Consider the following 18,015-nt stretch of genomic DNA (forward strand, 5'->3'; position numbering starts at 1 on the left):
ACTTGGTCAGAGTATTTAAGTCTCCATTTTAGAGTGGACTTTTATTGCCCCCAGCACAAAGTGTAATGATCATGCTGTTTAATCCGTTTCTTGAAATGCCACACCTGTCAGGTGGATTAATTATCTTGGCAAAGGAGATATGCTTACTAACAAATTTGTTAACACAACTTTTTGTGCATACAGTATGGAACATTTCTGGGATATTTTATTTCAGCTCATGAAACATGGGACCAACACTTTAAATACATGTTGCATTTATATTTTTGTTTAGTATAAGTAGGCTATGAACAATTCTTACACAAATGACAGAAAGATTCAAAGCACTGGAGATACACTGTGTGAAGAGGAATTTTATTGCATTCAATGCATCTTCATTTATACCTTTTAAAATGTGCGATTCTGTTACTTGTGTGTTAATTGGGCCCAAAACGGTTTCATTGTTCAAACCATTCCATATATTAAAACATTTACTATCAACTTCATCTTCAACATCAGTCGTTTGTTGTCAATTTAAGTGTGTTCAGGTGTGTTGACCTTTGAGCGTGTTAATTGGTCTGTGTCTTGAAAGGTTGTCTATTTGAACAGTGGGAGGGAGATGTAGACATGATATATGCTCTGCAGCAACAGTTTTTGTTGTGTTTAATAAACTTTTAGCATGGTGTGTTTTAACTTCCTTAAAACCATCTGTTTTATAGCCTAATAAATATTTATTTGATTTTGACCATTTTTATCAGTCCAGTTATTTCATCTTGTTGACGTGCACAGGGTATGGCCAGCACTGTCACACACTGTATGGATACACAGTGAATTAATACATTATAATTTCACAATAGTTCCTGATTGTATGTTTTTGTTTGTTTTACAAGGTGTGGTGTGTTATCAGACCTATTCATCCTGAAGAAGGAAGAAGTGATGGAGGTGTGGAACAGTGGTGAAGAGGAGGGACTGACTGAACTGGAGGGCTCCTCAGACACCATGACAGCCCTGACCACCTCCAATCACCTCCTCCTCCATCACAGAGCTATTAACGACTCCAACTACACCACCACCAACAACATCACCTACTTCCCTTACTACCAGCACTCCCTCCCTGTGGCTGCTAGCTTCATCCTGGCCTACCTGTTCATCTTCCTGCTGTGCATGGTGGGTAATGTACTGGTGTGTCTGATTGTGCTGGGGAACCGTCGCATGAGAACCGTCACCAACCTCTTCATCCTCAACCTGGCAGTCAGCGATCTGCTGGTGGGCATCTTCTGCATCCCCACTACTCTTGTGGACAACCTCATCACAGGTAGGTAAAACAACTTGGTTTAACTAAGCTGGTGAACTCAACTCTGTCTGAGTTTGGCAAATGCAACTGAGCAGGATAATGCAACTCAGCATCATCAACTCTATTACATCCAGTGGTGGAAAAAGTACCCAATTGTCATACTTGAGTAGAAGTAAAGATACCTTAATAGAAAATGACTCAAGTAATAGTGAAAGTCACCCAGTAAAATACTACTTGTATAAAAATATTTGGTTTAAATATACTTAAGTATCAAAAGTAAATGTAATTGTTAAAATATACTTAAGTATCAAAAGTAAATGTAATTGTTAAAATATACTTAAGTATCAAAAGTAAATGTATAAATAATTTCAAATTCCTTATATTAAGCAAAGCAGACGGCACCATGTTCTTGTTATTTTAAATGGCACACTCCAACATCAGACAGAGGCACACTCCAACACTCAGACATCATTTACAGATAGCCGGAGGCACACTCCAACACTCAGACATCATTTACAGATAGCCAGAACACTCCAACACTCAGACATCATTTACAGATAGCCAGAGGCACACTCCAACACTCAGACATCATTTACAGATAGCCAGAGGCACACTCCAACACTCAGACATCATTTACAGATAGCCAGAGGCACACTCCAACACTCAGACATCATTTACAGATAGCCAGAGGCACACTCCAACACTCAGACATCATTTACAGATAGCCAGAGGCACACTCCAACACTCAGACATCATTTACAGATAGCCAGAGGCACACTCCAACACTCAGACATCATTTACAGATAGCCAGAGGCACACTCCAACACTCAGACATCATTTACAGATAGCCAGAGGCACACTCCAACACTCAGACATCATTTACAGATAGCCAGAGCACACTCCAACACTCAGACATCATTTACAGATAGCCAGAGGCACACTCCAACACTCAGACATCATTTACAGATAGCCAGAGGCACACTCCAACACTCAGACATCATTTACAGATAGCCAGAGGCACACTCCAACACTCAGACATCATTTACAGATAGCCAGAGGCACACTCCAACACTCAGACATCATTTACAGATAGCCAGAGGCACACTCCAACACTCAGACATCATTTACAGATAGCCAGAGGCACACTCCAACACTCAGACATCATTTACAGATAGCCAGAGGCACACTCCAACACTCAGACATCATTTACAGATAGCCAGAGGCACACTCCAACACTCAGACATCATTTACAGATAGCCAGAGGCACACTCCAACACTCAGACATCATTTACAGATAGCCAGAGGCACACTCCAACACTCAGACATCATTTCCAACACAGACATCATTTACAGATAGCCAGAGGCACACTCCAACACTCAGCCAGAGGCACACTCCAACACTCAGACATCATTTACAGATAGCCAGAGGCACACTCCAACACTCAGACATCATTTACAGATAGCCAGAGGCACACTCCAACACTCAGACATCATTTACAGATAGCCAGAGATAGCCACACACTCCAACACTCAGACATCATTTACAGATAGCCAGAGGCACACTCCAACACTCAGACATCATTTACAGATAGCCAGAGGCACACTCCAACACTCAGACATCATTTACAGATAGCCAGAGGCACACTCCAACACTCAGACATCATTTACAGATAGCCAGAGGCACACTCCAACACTCAGACATCATTTACAGATAGCCAGAGGACATCATTTACTAGCCAGAGGCACACTCCAACACTCAGACATCATTTACAGATAGCCAGAGGCACACTCCAACACTCAGACATCATTTACAGATAGCCAGAGGCACACTCCAACACTCAGACATCATTTACAGATAGCCAGAGGCACACTCCAACACTCAGACATCATTTACAGATAGCCAGAGGCACACTCCAACACTCAGACATCATTTACAGATAGCCAGAGGCACACTCCAACACTCAGACATCATTTACAGATAGCCAGAGGCACACTCCAACACTCAGACATCATTTACAGATAGCCAGAGGCACACTCCAACACTCAGACATCATTTACAGATAGCCAGAGGCACACTCCAACACTCAGACATCATTTACAGATAGCCAGAGGCACACTCCAACACTCAGACATCATTTACAGATAGCCAGAGGCACACTCCAACACTCAGACATCATTTACAGATAGCCAGAGGCACACTCCAACACTCAGACATCATTTACAGATAGCCAGAGGCACACTCCAACACTCAGACATCATTTACAGATAGCCAGAGGCACACTCCAACACTCAGACATCATTTACAGATAGCCAGAGGCACACTCCAACACTCAGACATCATTTACAGATAGCCAGAGGCACACTCCAACACTCAGACATCATTTACAGATAGCCAGAGGCACACTCCAACACTCAGACATCATTTACAGATAGCCAGAGGCACACTCCAACACTCAGACATCATTTACAGATAGCCAGACTCCAACACTCAGACATCATTTACAGATAGCCAGAGGCACACTCCAACACTCAGACATCATTTACAGATAGCCAGAGGCACACTCCAACACTCAGACATCATTTACAGATAGCCAGAGGCACACTCCAACACTCAGACATCATTTACAGATAGCCAGAGGCACACTCCAACACTCAGACATCATTTACAGATAGCCAGAGGCACACTCCAACACTCAGACATCATTTACAGATAGCCAGAGGCACACTCCAACACTCAGACATCATTTACAGATAGCCAGAGGCACACTCCAACACTCAGACATCATTTACAGATAGCCAGAGGCACACTCCAACACTCAGACATCATTTACAGATAGCCAGACATCATTTACAGATAGCACACTCCAACACTCAGATATCATTTACAGATAGCCAGAGGCACACTCCAACACTCAGACATCATTTACAGATAGCCAGAGGCACACTCCAACACTCAGACATCATTTACAGATAGCCAGAGGCACACTCCAACACTCAGACATCATTTACAGATAGCCAGAGGCACACTCCAACACTCAGACATCATTTACAGATAGCCAGAGGCACACTCCAACACTCAGACATCATTTACAGATAGCCAGAGGCACACTCCAACACTCAGACATCATTTACAAACAAAGCATGTGTGTTTTGTGAGTCCGCCAGATCAGAGGCATTAGGATGACCAGGGATGTTCTCTTGATAAATGTGTGAATTTGACAATTTTCCTGTCCTGTTCAGCATTCAAAATTTAACGAGTCCTTTTGGGTGTCAGGGAAAATGTATGGAGTAAAAAGTACATTCTTTTCGTTAGGAATGTAGTGAAGTAAATGCTAAAGTGGTCAAAAATATAAAAAATATAAAAATATAAAATATAAATATAAATAGAGGCATCACTACTAGCACCAGGGTCAGCGCACTCTCAAATGTTGTTTTTGCCATCATTGTAAGCCTGCCACGCACACACTATATGATACATTTATACAGTCATATCCACGGTAGCAGGAAGAATGAAGTCCTCCACAATAGTATGGGACTTGCCTGTCCTAGCCACTCGGTAGCTCACCATATAAGATGCTTCTAGCCCCTTCTTCTTAATGGTATCTGTAGCTTTTATACACGTCTTACTACTCGAAAGTCGTTTTTATTCTCGCTCAAAAAACTCGTGGCTTATTTTTCAAATTGTTATGTTTCATTTCTAAATGTCTGCGCAAGAGTGAAGGTTTCCCGCGAGATTGGATGTTAATTATTTGACTAGGCTACCTGTATTTGACATTGTGGTGTTATTTCGCTGAACACTAGATGGTTTCATTTTATTTTTGGCAGGGAAAGAAGGTTACTCAGGCGAGAAAAAACTGTCACCCAAATGTATAGCCCTGTTGGAAAATATAAATGTACTTTTTTGAAAATGTGAATCACATTTTCAAAACGGTACATTTATATTTTCCAGTTTTGAAAATGTGAATCACATTTTTATTTGGCGTACCCCCGACAGCATTGCGCGTAACCATAGTCCCACACTATTGAGAAAGAGGAGGAATAGAAAAAAAGAGGGGATGAGAGAAGAATTGAGACAAATGTCGTACACACTGAAAGCATGGTTAGACTAGTGATCCTAGGCCTATCAGTGCACCTTGTCTGGTGCGGAGTGTGTATTGTTTGAATGGCAGCTATAAGTGTATTATATTTAGACCTCCTCACTCTCAATACCCTGCGACAGCCTCCTCACAGCCACAGGTCAAGCATGCTCTATGCTTAACGGCCCCCTTGTCAGCCAGGATAAATAGCCCAGCAGCCCTGATTGCTAAATTATATCTTCACTTAGTCATCTATCAATCACATGCCTGCATTAGGAGGAGGGCAGGATCCCACCCCCCACCCATTCCAACCCCTGACAGCCTGATAGACGGAGGGGGGGAAAGGGAGGGAGGAGGGGAGGGACGGGATGAGACCGGTGGGTTTAAGTGTAGTGGGGGGTGTGATGTGTGGCAGGGAGGAGAGAGAGAGAGAGGAAGTTTCTCTTCTCTCAGAGATCCATTAGCTAATGGGTGTCTTAAGCCCTGTCACTTATCCCCACTGCCGTCACCACACACTCATCTACTACGCTTCAGAGACGGAGTGTGTGTATTCCTATATTCATTGTGACTTCAAGTGACCCTAACAGTCTATACCCTAACAGTCTACGACTTTGACCATTTTTTGCACATTATTTTATTGAAAAGTCTGCAAGCACTGTCTGTTTGGTTGTTGATCATTGCTCGACAGACATTTTCAAGTATTGCCATATATTTTCAAGCCGATTTAAGTGAAAACTGTAACTAGGCCACTCAAAAATTTTGCTTGGACTGTCTGGGAGTGGTCTGATTGTAGGGGACAAGTTTGTAATAAGAGGCATGACATTTTACACACCGCTAGGGCATGTCTAAATAATTATGTTGGGCTATAGTGCCATCACAGATTTTGTCCATTACCCCCCCTGGCAACTATTTCCAATATGGCCACCAACCAGCTCCATGGATCCATATTGGACAGTAGGCACATGTCCATATCTCCATAAATAATGATAGCCAATGATAGCTTAAAATGTGACCTCAACCCCGTGCCCGATGTGGAGAACACACATATGCTGTATATTGGTCTGCCTTTAAAAAGCAACAACGCCTTTGAAACAAATCCCTATTCTAGTTTCAAAATTGTGTACAAAGTATAATAAGATAATATTGGTCATGAAGTCAGTCTTGTCTAAAACAGAGTTTGCAACGTCCGTGTGTCTGTCCTTGGTTGCAACACTCCCTACCGAGTTCCAAACTGCCTCTGGAAGCAACGTCAGCACAGGACTGTTCGTCGGGAGCTTCATGAAATGGGTTTCCATGGACAATCAGCTGCAACCAAGCCTAAGATCACCCTGCACAATGCCAAGCGTCGGCTGGAGTGGTGTAAAGCTCACTGCTATTGGACTCTGGAGCTGTGGAAACACATTTTTGTAGTGATGAATCATGCTTCACCATCTGGCAGTCCGACAGACAAATCTTTGTTTGGCGGATGCCAGGAGAAAGCTACCTGCCCTAATTCATATGGTCAACTTTAAAGTTTGGTTGAGGAGGAATAATGGTCTGGGGCTGTTTTTCATGGTTCATACAGCATACAATGACAGTCTACGATTCTGTGCTTCCAACTTTGTGGCAACAGTTTGGGGAAGACCCTTTCCTGTTTCAGCATGACAATGCCCTCGTGCACAAAGTGAGGTCCATATAGAAATGGTTTGTCGAGATCGGTGTGGAAGAACTTGACTAGCCTGCACAGAGCCCTGACCTCAACCCCATATAACACCTTTGGCATGAATTGGAATGCCTACTGCGAACCAGGCCTTATCGCCCAACATCCGTGCCCGACCTCACTAATGCTCTTGTGGCTGAATGGAAGCAAGTCCTCGCAGCAATTTTTCATTATCTATGGAAAGCCTTCCCAGAAGAGTGGAGTCTGTTATAGCTGCAATGGGGGGACCAACTCCATATTAATGCACTTGATTTTGGAATGAGATATTTGATGAGCATGTGTCCACATACCTTTTGGCCATGTAGTGTATCTGTGACCAACAGATGCATATCGGTATTCACAGTCACGTGAAATTCATAGACTAATTAATTTATTTTAATTTACTGATTTCCTGATATAAACTGCAACTCAGTAAAATAAAAAAACATTGCATGTTGCATTTATATTTTTGTTCAGTGTATATTCGATAATCAGAAATTTGGATTGATTTCTGGGCACTTTTTTGCCACTTATTAAAAAGGAAACATATACATGTAACTGCCAAAATAAAGGAAGCTCCAACCGAAAGTGTCTGAATAGGTTGTTGGACCACCATAAGCCAGAACAGCTTCAATGTGCCTTGGCATAAATTCTACGTGTGTCTGTAACTCTATTGGAAGGATGTGACACCATTCTTCCACAATTTTTTTTGTTGTTTTGTTGATGGTCATAGAAAAAGCTGTCTCAGGCGCCGCTCCTGAATATCCAATAAGTGTTCATTTGGGTTGAGATCTGGTGACTGAGACACACACACACACACTTTAAACCCCCTATGGTTCTTTGAGACCCCTCTTTCAAAGTCAATTAGATCTTGTCTTATAGCCTGTTACACAGAATAATGGGCAAATTGGCATTTTTATACATGACCCTAAGCATTATGGGATGTTAATTTCTTAATGAACTCAATCATACCTTTGTGGAAGTACTTGCTTTCAATATACTCTGTATCCCTTATTTACTTGTGTTTCCATTATACTGGCATTTACCTGTATATGGCATATTTGAGCCATTTTCTTGTGTTCTCCCCACCACGTTTTAAGGAGAAGTTTACCTAAAATCAAGAATGTCCCAAGTGATTTCATACATTGAAACTAGTTGAAGTTTGCTCTCTCCCTCTCCCTGTTTTGAAGTGAGACAGCTGGGGAAAAAATTGGGCCAATTGTGCGACGCCCTATGGGACTCCCAATCACGTCCAGTTGTGATACAGCCTGGAATCAAACCAGGCTCTGTAGTGACGCCTCTAGCCCTGAGATACAGTGCCTTAGACCACTGTGCCACTCGGGAGCCCCTAAAATAATAATAATGCTGTAGGGTTGCTTTGCTGCCTCTGGTACTGTGGGCCTTTAAAGTATGGAAGACATCATGACATCCATCAGCAGATTACCAAGGTGTTTTGAAGTGCAATGTTCAACCCAGTGTCCAAAAACTGTATCTGTTGAAGGTTGTTGACCTTCCAGCAGGACAACAACCCCAAACACACAAAAGCACCCTGGAATAGTTCAAGAAGAAATGCTGGACTGAGAGTGGCCAGCGAAGAGTCCAGATCTGAATCACATCTATAACCTATGGTGAGATCTAGAAACAGTAGTTCGTGGAGGGCATCCCTCAAACATGAAAGAATTAGAGCAGTTTACTGCCAAATTGCCAGTAGAAATATGCAGCAAGCTCATCAATGGCTACGAGCAGCATTTGTCTGTAGTTATCTTGGCTAATAGCTGTGCAACCAGGTACTAGCTCTGGGTTGCCAATCACTGACCATGCCCTTTGTCTTTATTTAACTTAAATTTACAAAAATAAAATTGGTTCTGTCATGTTGGAAATCCAATACCAAGGTGTGAAGACCAACATATATTTTAAATGTCAACTTATTTTAGAATAAATAGGGAATTATTTAAGAAAAGTGTAAGGGTGCCAATATATTTGGCCGTAACTGAACCTCCACACGATCACTTTGCTGCTTTTTCTTCTCAAACACGGCTCTGTATTTTGGCCCTGCACCAGATCCAGTCCATGGTGTAACACAGAAGGAACAGCTGTATCTTTGAGTATTCTTCGGGGATCTGTCCCCATCATTTTCGATCTATTTCATAGTCGTCGGCGTTCAAGTACTTACTACAGACACCTAGCAACATAATACTGTAGCAGCGTAATATTTACATCGTATTTGTTTCTAATTACTATGAACAATGTTCTGCATCTGTGACATTTTGTGCCTTCTTCCCTAGATTGCATATATAAATTGCAACCAGGGACCGAACACCAGCTCTTAAGATTTCCACGTTTCAGAACAAACTTTACCTTTGATAACTCTCTAAACTTTTGAACCAGTTCGTTCTAAAGGCACTCGGACATCTGAGCTACCTTTGTTGCAGGTGCATGGTTGCAGTTGAATAACATGAGAAAAAAGAACAAACCCGCACACTGCTCTTTATTAAGCTTTGACGAAGGCCTTGAAGCCAGTATGTAAAGCTTAATAAAGAGCAGTGATACTAGCAAGGAGGGGGGAGCTTGTTATTCTTTTCTCATAAACCAGTTCCTTCTCCCACCAAAAAGTAAGGGGATGTAGTGTCCTTTTACATAGCAGGGATCCCCCAACAAGCGCATATGCGCAGCTGTTATCCATCTCTGCTCTTGTCAGATGGTCACATAAAAATAATGCTATAAAATAATTTCAAATGTTATAGGTGGAAAAGTACACATTTCCTGACTCAAGTTGTCATGTATACGCAGAGACTCAGGAAGTAGGTGCAGAAGGAAAGGTTAATAACAATGATCCAAGGCAAATGAACAAAACAGGGGATGCGTACTGAACATGAAAACACACCAATACTGCCTTGTTACTGAGGACTAAATAGAGGGAAGGCAATCAAGGTGATGATGAAGTCCAGGTGTGCGTAATGATGGGGAGCAGGTGTGCGTAATAATGGTTGCCAGGGCCCGTGGTTAGTAGACCGGCGCGGAGAGAGGGAGCGTGAGTAGGCGTGTCAAAACCGATAATACTTTTGATAAAAATAGCCAATTTGGCGGTACGCTTTCAGTAAAACATCGTATTTTTCCATGATCCACAGATTTCTGAAACACCCATTTCCTCACAGCGGAGAAGAGCGAGGCTTGCTACAGGGAGAACGATGGAAAGAGTAAACTCCACGGAACTAGTTTCATTGTATGGAATGAGTTGGGACATTCTCTCAATGGCCTATCCACAATAACCCATAATGTCAAGGTGGAATTATGTTTTTAAAAACATTTTTACAAATTAATACAAAATAAAAAGCTGAAATTACTTAAATCATTAAGTATTCAACCCCTTTGTCATGGCAAGTCTAAATAAGTTCAGGATTAAACATTTTGCTTAACAAGTTGCATGGTCTCACTCTGTGTGCAATAAAAGTGACTACCTCATCTCTGTACCCCACACACAATTAATTATCTGTAAGGTCCTTTTGTCGTGCAGTGAATTTCAAACACAGATTCAACCACAAAGAACAGAGAGGTTTTCCAATGCCTCACAAAGAAGGGTACATATTGGTCGAGGGGTAAAAAAAAAGATATCCCTTTGAGCATGGTGAATTATTAATGACACTTTATATGGTGTATCACTACACCCAGTCACCACAAATATAGTCCTTCCTAACCCAGTTGCAGGAGAGGAAGGAAACCAAGGAAGGAAACCAGTCTAAGGATGGATCAGCAACATTGTAGTTACCCCACAATACTAACCTAATTGACAGAGTCAAAAGAAGGAAGCCTGTACAGAATAAAAATATATTCCAAAACATGCATCCTGTTTGCTAAGCTCACGCAAATTCCTATAGGAAAACCTGGTTCAGTCTGCTTTCCACCAGACACTGGGAGATTAATTTATTTTTCAGCAGGACAATAACCTAAAACACAAGGCCAAATCTACACTGAAGTTGCTTACCAAGTAGACAGTGAATGTTCCTGCGTGGCCGAGTTACAATTTTGACTTAAATCAGTTTTAAAATCAATGACAAAACTTGAAAATGGTTGTCTTGCAATGATTGACAACCAATCCAGGTGGGCAAAGCTCTTAGATACCCAGAAAGAATCACAGCTGTAATCACTGCCAAAGTTGATTTTAACATATATGTATGGCATCAGGGGTGTGAATATTCATGTATATTAGATATTCCGGCATTTCATTTTCAATATATTTTCAAAAATGTCTAAAAACATGTTTTCACTTTGTAATTATGTGGTATTGCATATAGATGGGTGAAATATTTTTTTCAATCATTTTGAATTCAGGCAAAATGTGTTATTAATACTTTCTTAAGGCACTGTATTATCTATGATGATATAGCCATGTGACCCTTGTCTAATATGGCCCCAGGGAGCTGGGGTAATATGAAAACATATGCGATGGCAGTATAGCTTAAAATACTTATAAGGACTACTCCTAGCTGTGTAAAATGTGATGCCTCTATCACAAAAGCCACAATTCTCCCAAAATTTGACGATTAGCCGCCGGACTATACTGCCTGGTGATGTCACCAGGGAAGCCAAAGCTCCACCCATGCAAAGCCTTCTGATTAGAAGGGCCTGTGTGAATTTTATTTTTAAACATCAACTATGAGGAAATAACACTGATTAAAAAAACAATCCCATTTTTACAGTGTTTGTTTCATTAGCTGTTGTACAATTTGATACAAAGCACACTAAAAACAGAATGTTTCCCTGGCCTGCAGCCACACTAACTTGGGCTCCCGAGTGGCACAGCGGTCTAAGCCACTGTATCTCAGTCCTAGAGGTGTCACTACAGACCCTGGTTAGATTCCAGGCTGTATCACAACCGGCTGTTATTGGGAGTCCCATATGGCGGCACACAATTTTCCCAGAGTCGTCCAGGTTAGTGTTTGGGTAGGGTTCCATCATCGTAAATAAGAATTTGTTCTTAACTGACTTGCCTAGTTAAATAAAGGTTAAAGAAAAAAATAACTGGGTGAAAATTAAATGGGAGTATTTTAATACTATACTCTATTGTCGTTTAGGCCAGGTTGTAGGCCAGTTCATTCATTAAGGTCATTCATTTCACTGAACACAGATCTTCTATGAAGAAGGGTCAAATCTATACTCCCATTTGTGCAGAATCTAACCACTCAATACACACGCGTTCACCACTGTGCTGTATATGGCCTAGTACTGTACACACTCAAGTTACACACATTTTGCTGGGAAAGTCTATATTTTTTATTTACAATTATTTTACAAGATGATGATGTTGATAATTGTCATTTATTTTGTTGACAGGCTGGCCGTTTACCAACTCTGTGTGTAAAATGAGTGGTCTGGTGCAGGGGATGTCTGTAGCTGCCTCAGTCTTCACCCTGGTGGCCATTGCAGTAGACAGGTTGGTATGATGGAGATCTACAGAGAGGCAGGGGCGTGTGGTGTGAAGGAGAGGTGGTGGTGGTGAATGGGGAATAGTAGATTTGATCCATAAATTACCTACTGTTTTTTTTAGGTTTGCAAATGCCTCTTCCTCTACCTCTTTTACAGTTTATTTGCTTCATTATTTTAACTTGTTTAAACTTATTGATTGGATGGCTGGATAGATAGAAGAGACAGGAAGGATAGAGAAAGGTTTGCAGAACTATTGATAAAATATGGAAGTTCACACAGATTTGAAATTGATTTGCCTTGCCCCAAAAAAACAAACAGCAAGTGTTCTTCCTTTTCCTCTGTCTATTTCCGCTCTCCACAGGTTCCGCTGCATTGTGTTCCCTTTTCAACCCAAACTCACCCTAATAGTTGCCAAGGTGACCATAGCGATGATCTGGGTCCTGGCTGTGGTAATCATGTGCCCCTCAGCAGCTGCCCTGACCGTGGTGGAAGTGGCCGATCACTACATGGTGTATAACCAGGACTACAACAAGACATACCCCCTGTACTCCTGCTACGAGAACTTTGCCGACCCGAAGATGCGGAAGGTCTACACCACAGTGCTGTTCGCCCACATCTACTTGGTGCCCCTGGCTCTCATCACTGTCATGTACGGACGCATCGGCGTGAAGCTCTACACCTCCGTGGTGTCAAGAAGAGAGCCTCAGGATGCAGCACATCCTCCTCCTCAAGCCAGGCATGAGGGGGGCAGGCATCTGATCTCACAGAAGAAGATCAAGGTGATCAAGATGCTGATCGTAGTAGCCCTGCTGTTCATGCTGTCCTGGCTGCCCCTGTGGACTCTGATGCTGCTGACAGACTACGCAGGGCTGGACGAGGAGCAGCTGGAGCTCCTGACTGGATACATCTTCCCCTTCGCCCACTGGCTGGCTTTCTCCAACTCCTCTGTCAACCCCATCATCTACGGATACTTCAATGAGAACTTCAAGAGGGGCTTCCAGGCAGTCTACCAGACCAACTCCTGCTGCCGCCCGGGAAATAGGGTTGAGGTAGCAGGGAGGGGAAACCGGGAAGGCAGAGCAGGGGGTGGGGGTAATGGTGGAGAGGGTGGAGGCGGCCTGAGGGAGCCTACAAGCAACCCCAATCCTCTCCCATTTGGGACTCGAAACAAAGTGTATACTGACGGTAATGTGATGCACTCTGTCCATCTTGAGCTGGAGTTGAAGAAAAATTCTAAGGTGGGAAGCAACACGGTCCATGTTGAGGTTGGGGGGACTGGGGCAGGCGGAGGAATAGGGAATGGAAATGGGATGAACAAAAAGGGGCTACAGGTTGACGAGCAGACCAGCCCAATGGGAGTTTGTCAGGCCTGGGATCATTAGTGGGGATGTAAACCGTGGAGGTGCTTTCAGCATCCCGAATAATATTTTACGTTTAGATGTACATTACATTTACAATCTAAACGCATACTTAATGCATAGAAAAGATAGGCACCATCTTATTTTCTTTTATTTCAGATGGCATGTGAGGACTCAAATTGTGAAGGAAGTGGACTCATCTCAACATTAGATTAGATCGTATAGGGATTTGAAAATGTCTGACACACTATAATCTAAGAGCTACTAAGTACTCTCCAAACACCAAAGATAGACTTGAAAAGAAAGAGAACAAAGCAAAGCAAAGCAAATACATCAATCATGGTGATACCCTTATTCTGTTTTTGCTTGTAATATGAATTAGTGAAAATGAATTATGTTTTGCTCAGTGAAGATTTCTTTGAACATTGTCAGCAAAACAACGAGAGGGGATATAGTTGAGACGATTTCATGTCAACGTTCTAGCCCTAAAGTAGTCTTAATCTGAACACTGTCAACAATATAGATGTCTCTTAAAATGTCTCAAAGAACATAATGCCTCAGAAAAAGGCAGTTTGGTTCAATTCAATCTTGAAACTTGAAGCAAAACAAATTTCCGCACAGAGGGGAAGTGTATTATCTGATACTACAGAGCACAACAAATCAAATGATATCTAATTAAATCAAAGGTTATTCATGGTATACACAGGTAAGCGGTGCAATTAAATACTTACTTGCGAGCTACCTCAACATTGCAGTGAAATATAAAATTTTAAAAAGTATAAATAAGAGTAATGACTAACACAATAAGTTATACATTTTAAACAACTATTAAAAAGTACACGGGTGGAAAAGAACTGTTTTGGAGGAGCAGTATTGGACTGAAATCTAGTCCCTGTCGCTAGTGAAAACAGGGACCAAACTATTTATTGATCAATACATTTGTACATGTTACTGAACAAGTATATCAGTTTAATAAGGAGGGAGAAAGATGTATTTTATGTAAGGTTTTATTAAAGTTTTCTGAGAATGCCCTTACTCTATAGGACTGATAGAAAACGCCAAAAGGGGCTGAGTCAAACAAAACAAATGCTCACAAATATTGCTAAGGGCTAGTCAGACAGTTTTTCTAACTAGGGAAATATTAATATGCCTTGCCCAGAGTTTGGTAGGACCAAATGTATGTGTTTCAGGGTTTCTTAAACTGTAGATAGTGACCCTATGTGGGCCCTGGGCATGTGAGAGGTGGGTCAAGAGTTATGAGAATACGTCTCTAATCACACATAATTTATTCTTCATTTGGGTCCCTGGAGGACGATTTGGGGCCCTGGAGGACATTACACTTCTAATTTTGGTTTCAAACTTGAAAAGTTTAAGAACCCCTGGAATAAAGCAATGATTTATATATACACTAGATGACTGACGGGGTGCCATTCATGCTGTTCACAGCGTAGTAGCCAGGGCAACAAAAAAAACAGAAAAGATGAGCCTCGCACATCAACGCTCTTTACCCACTACAATGTTTACTTTATGCATCTATATCATATCACTGAGGCTACCTTTACATTATATTATGTGAGCAAAACATACAAATACAAAAATATGGAAAAACATTTTTCTTAAAGTATAATTTCTAGACCGTACCTAATGTTACTGTCCCCACTATGACAAAAATAAAATACTTAAATACATGTCATTGTGTGCTTGAAACATTTAATTGAAATACTGTAGAATTCCATTTATTCCTTTGGAGGACTGCTTCTTCTAAGGAGAATCAATATGGTCGTCCAGTGACTTCAAAGCCTCTCATTGGCCAATATATAGCATCTGCAATCTAGAGTTTATATACATCCCTAGTATAAACACTAGAGGACTGACAGGGGCTGCTGTTTTGAAGCCACTATGCAGCCATTTTTGTATTCCTCCACCATTGTAAAAAAATATTTATTCCTGTGTACATTAGTTTTGCAAACAACATTTTATTACAGACACCTTAATGCATACTTTGAACTTAAACATTTTAATACAAAATATAAAACATCAAAATCCACAAAGAAATGTTTATTTGGACACAAAAATCAACATTTTACAATGGCCAGCTCAGTCTCCGGACATGAAACCCATGGAAAAGCTGTAGTTTGAATTGAAGAGGGTAGTCCATAAGTGCAGACAAAGGGTTTCAAGGATCTGGAATGATTCTGTGTGTAGGAATGGTCTAAGATCCCTCCCAATGTGTTCTCCAACTCATAAAACATTGTAGAAAAAGGTTCAGTGCCATTATCCTCGCAGGGTGAGATATTGAAAGGTATTTTTTAAATAAAAAAGTATTACTTGTTATTAAACGATCTCTTTCTCTGAATTAGTATAAAATAATATAATTTCCTAAATTTTTCCAGCATACAATATCATTTAGTATTTTAGTTGTTTATTTTATACGGTTATTTTGAGGGGTGTCAAAAATGTCAACCCCACCGTACATCATTGGGTAGACTTACTCAGGTGCTGAAAAGACAGAGCACTAATTCAACTGAAAAGCACGCTCAGGTCAGAGGTATGACACAAAAAAATTGCTATTTTTCTATTCTATATGTCATTGTTAAGCAATGTCGTTATGGTTACTGTACCCATAGAGACCTAATTAATTTACAACTAATATAGTTTTAATGGTAATCATCTGGCAAATCCTTACAAAACTCAATCTAGCTAATATTTTATAGAACACAAGATAACGAACCGTAACCTGACAAATACAATCTAAAAAAAGTGAACAGCCTCATTTGCAACTGTTTAAATATCAAAGCGGCTTGCTTGCAAAAATATCTGCTGAATAATGTTTGTGTTAGTCTTTACACAGTATGGTTGCTATGGCGTTATGCTGCTTGGTGTACTGCAAGCCTCCACATTTGTGTTGTGTACAGTATATTATATTATGTGGTTTATTTTGTGGTGGGAGCTTTGTGGGCAGGAGGGGATGGGGCGAAAGGAGAAAGCATGGCGTCAACGGCTTTTCAGATTCTCCCATTTACAGACTGGAAATGCATGCAACTGTTGTTTGTTTAAAAGAAGCAGGGTTGGGGTTTATTTCAAATGTGTCAGTTTTGTCAAATACCATTTCCTCTGTGGTGATGTGTGGGAGTAAACAACAGTGCCAGCAGGACCAGAGTAGAAATAACAGATACAGATAAAAACAAGGATCTGCTGAGTCCCTCAGTAAATGTAATAAATATTGGACAAAAACTGAAAAAAGCTTGTTGTCAGAACAACAAAGGATGTCCAAACTGGATTAGGTGCTGTCCAGACAGGTAGTAGCACGGCTGAGGTCTCAGTCCTGTCTTCACCATGATCCTCCTGAGAAAGAAATATAGGAAAACAGAAGACAGGGTAGCTTTGTTTAGGCAGTGGCATGGCACCAGATAAGCTCTGGCCCAATCCTAATGTCAACCTTAAGTCCTCATGCCCTTTGCACTTTGGAGATCACATCTCACTGGAAAACCTTGAGGAATATTGGACTTTCAGTTTACCTCCTGAATTAAATTGGAAATTGTATTGACCCAATCTGTAATGGAAGTGTTTATGCAGTATACATGATTCTATGTTGACACAGACAGAGGGCTACTTACTGCCTGCTGACACAGGTATAATTCTGACAACTGGAAGCCTCTCCTGTGAGGCAAGCCTACCAGGTTGTAGTAGAATGTTTTTTACAATACCCAAATGGCATTTTGTATATTTTATTTAACGATGGGATAAGAGCCACTTAGTATATACTAATGCAGGATCAATGTAATTAACCCATTTCATCTTATGATTGTCAGATTACTGTTTGTGTTATCTATTTGTAGTGGGAGTGGTGTTTGAAAATGTATGTTTATGTGTCCTGATATTATTGATGTTCTGGGAGTAATTGTTTTATCATAACAAACCATGTTTAACCTGAGTTCATGTTGCAATGACAGATTAGTCAAAATGATTCATATTGCAGATTTCAATCAAATCAAATTGAAAGTAATCAGTGCTATTAATTGAATCTGTCTTGAAACATGAACATGGTAATTGTGATAATTGGTTGCTATGCTACATGTAAATTGATACTCCACCATGTGTTTTAAATGGTGCCTTGCATTGAAAATAGTCTATAAAGTGGGTGGAGGAACATTGCTTAATAAATGTATTTTGAAAATGCAGTGTAAGGTGTTCTGCACTTAAAAAAAG

General features: G+C 41.0%; 1 protein-coding gene across 1 annotated transcript; it reads left to right on the forward strand.

Moving 5' to 3' along the window:
* Positions 1-912: 912 nt before the first annotated feature.
* Positions 913-13,830, forward strand: LOC124034929 (neuropeptide FF receptor 1-like). The gene is made up of 3 exons (XM_046348322.1): positions 913-1,291; positions 12,356-12,455; positions 12,810-13,830. The coding sequence occupies exons 1-3, from the start codon at positions 913-915 to the stop codon at positions 13,828-13,830; spliced, it is 1,500 nt and encodes a 499-aa protein (XP_046204278.1).
* Positions 13,831-18,015: the final 4,185 nt, after the last annotated feature.

The sequence above is a fragment of the Oncorhynchus gorbuscha genome, linkage group LG05 (assembly GCF_021184085.1).
Source record: "Oncorhynchus gorbuscha isolate QuinsamMale2020 ecotype Even-year linkage group LG05, OgorEven_v1.0, whole genome shotgun sequence".
Taxonomy (NCBI): Eukaryota; Metazoa; Chordata; class Actinopteri; order Salmoniformes; family Salmonidae; genus Oncorhynchus; species Oncorhynchus gorbuscha.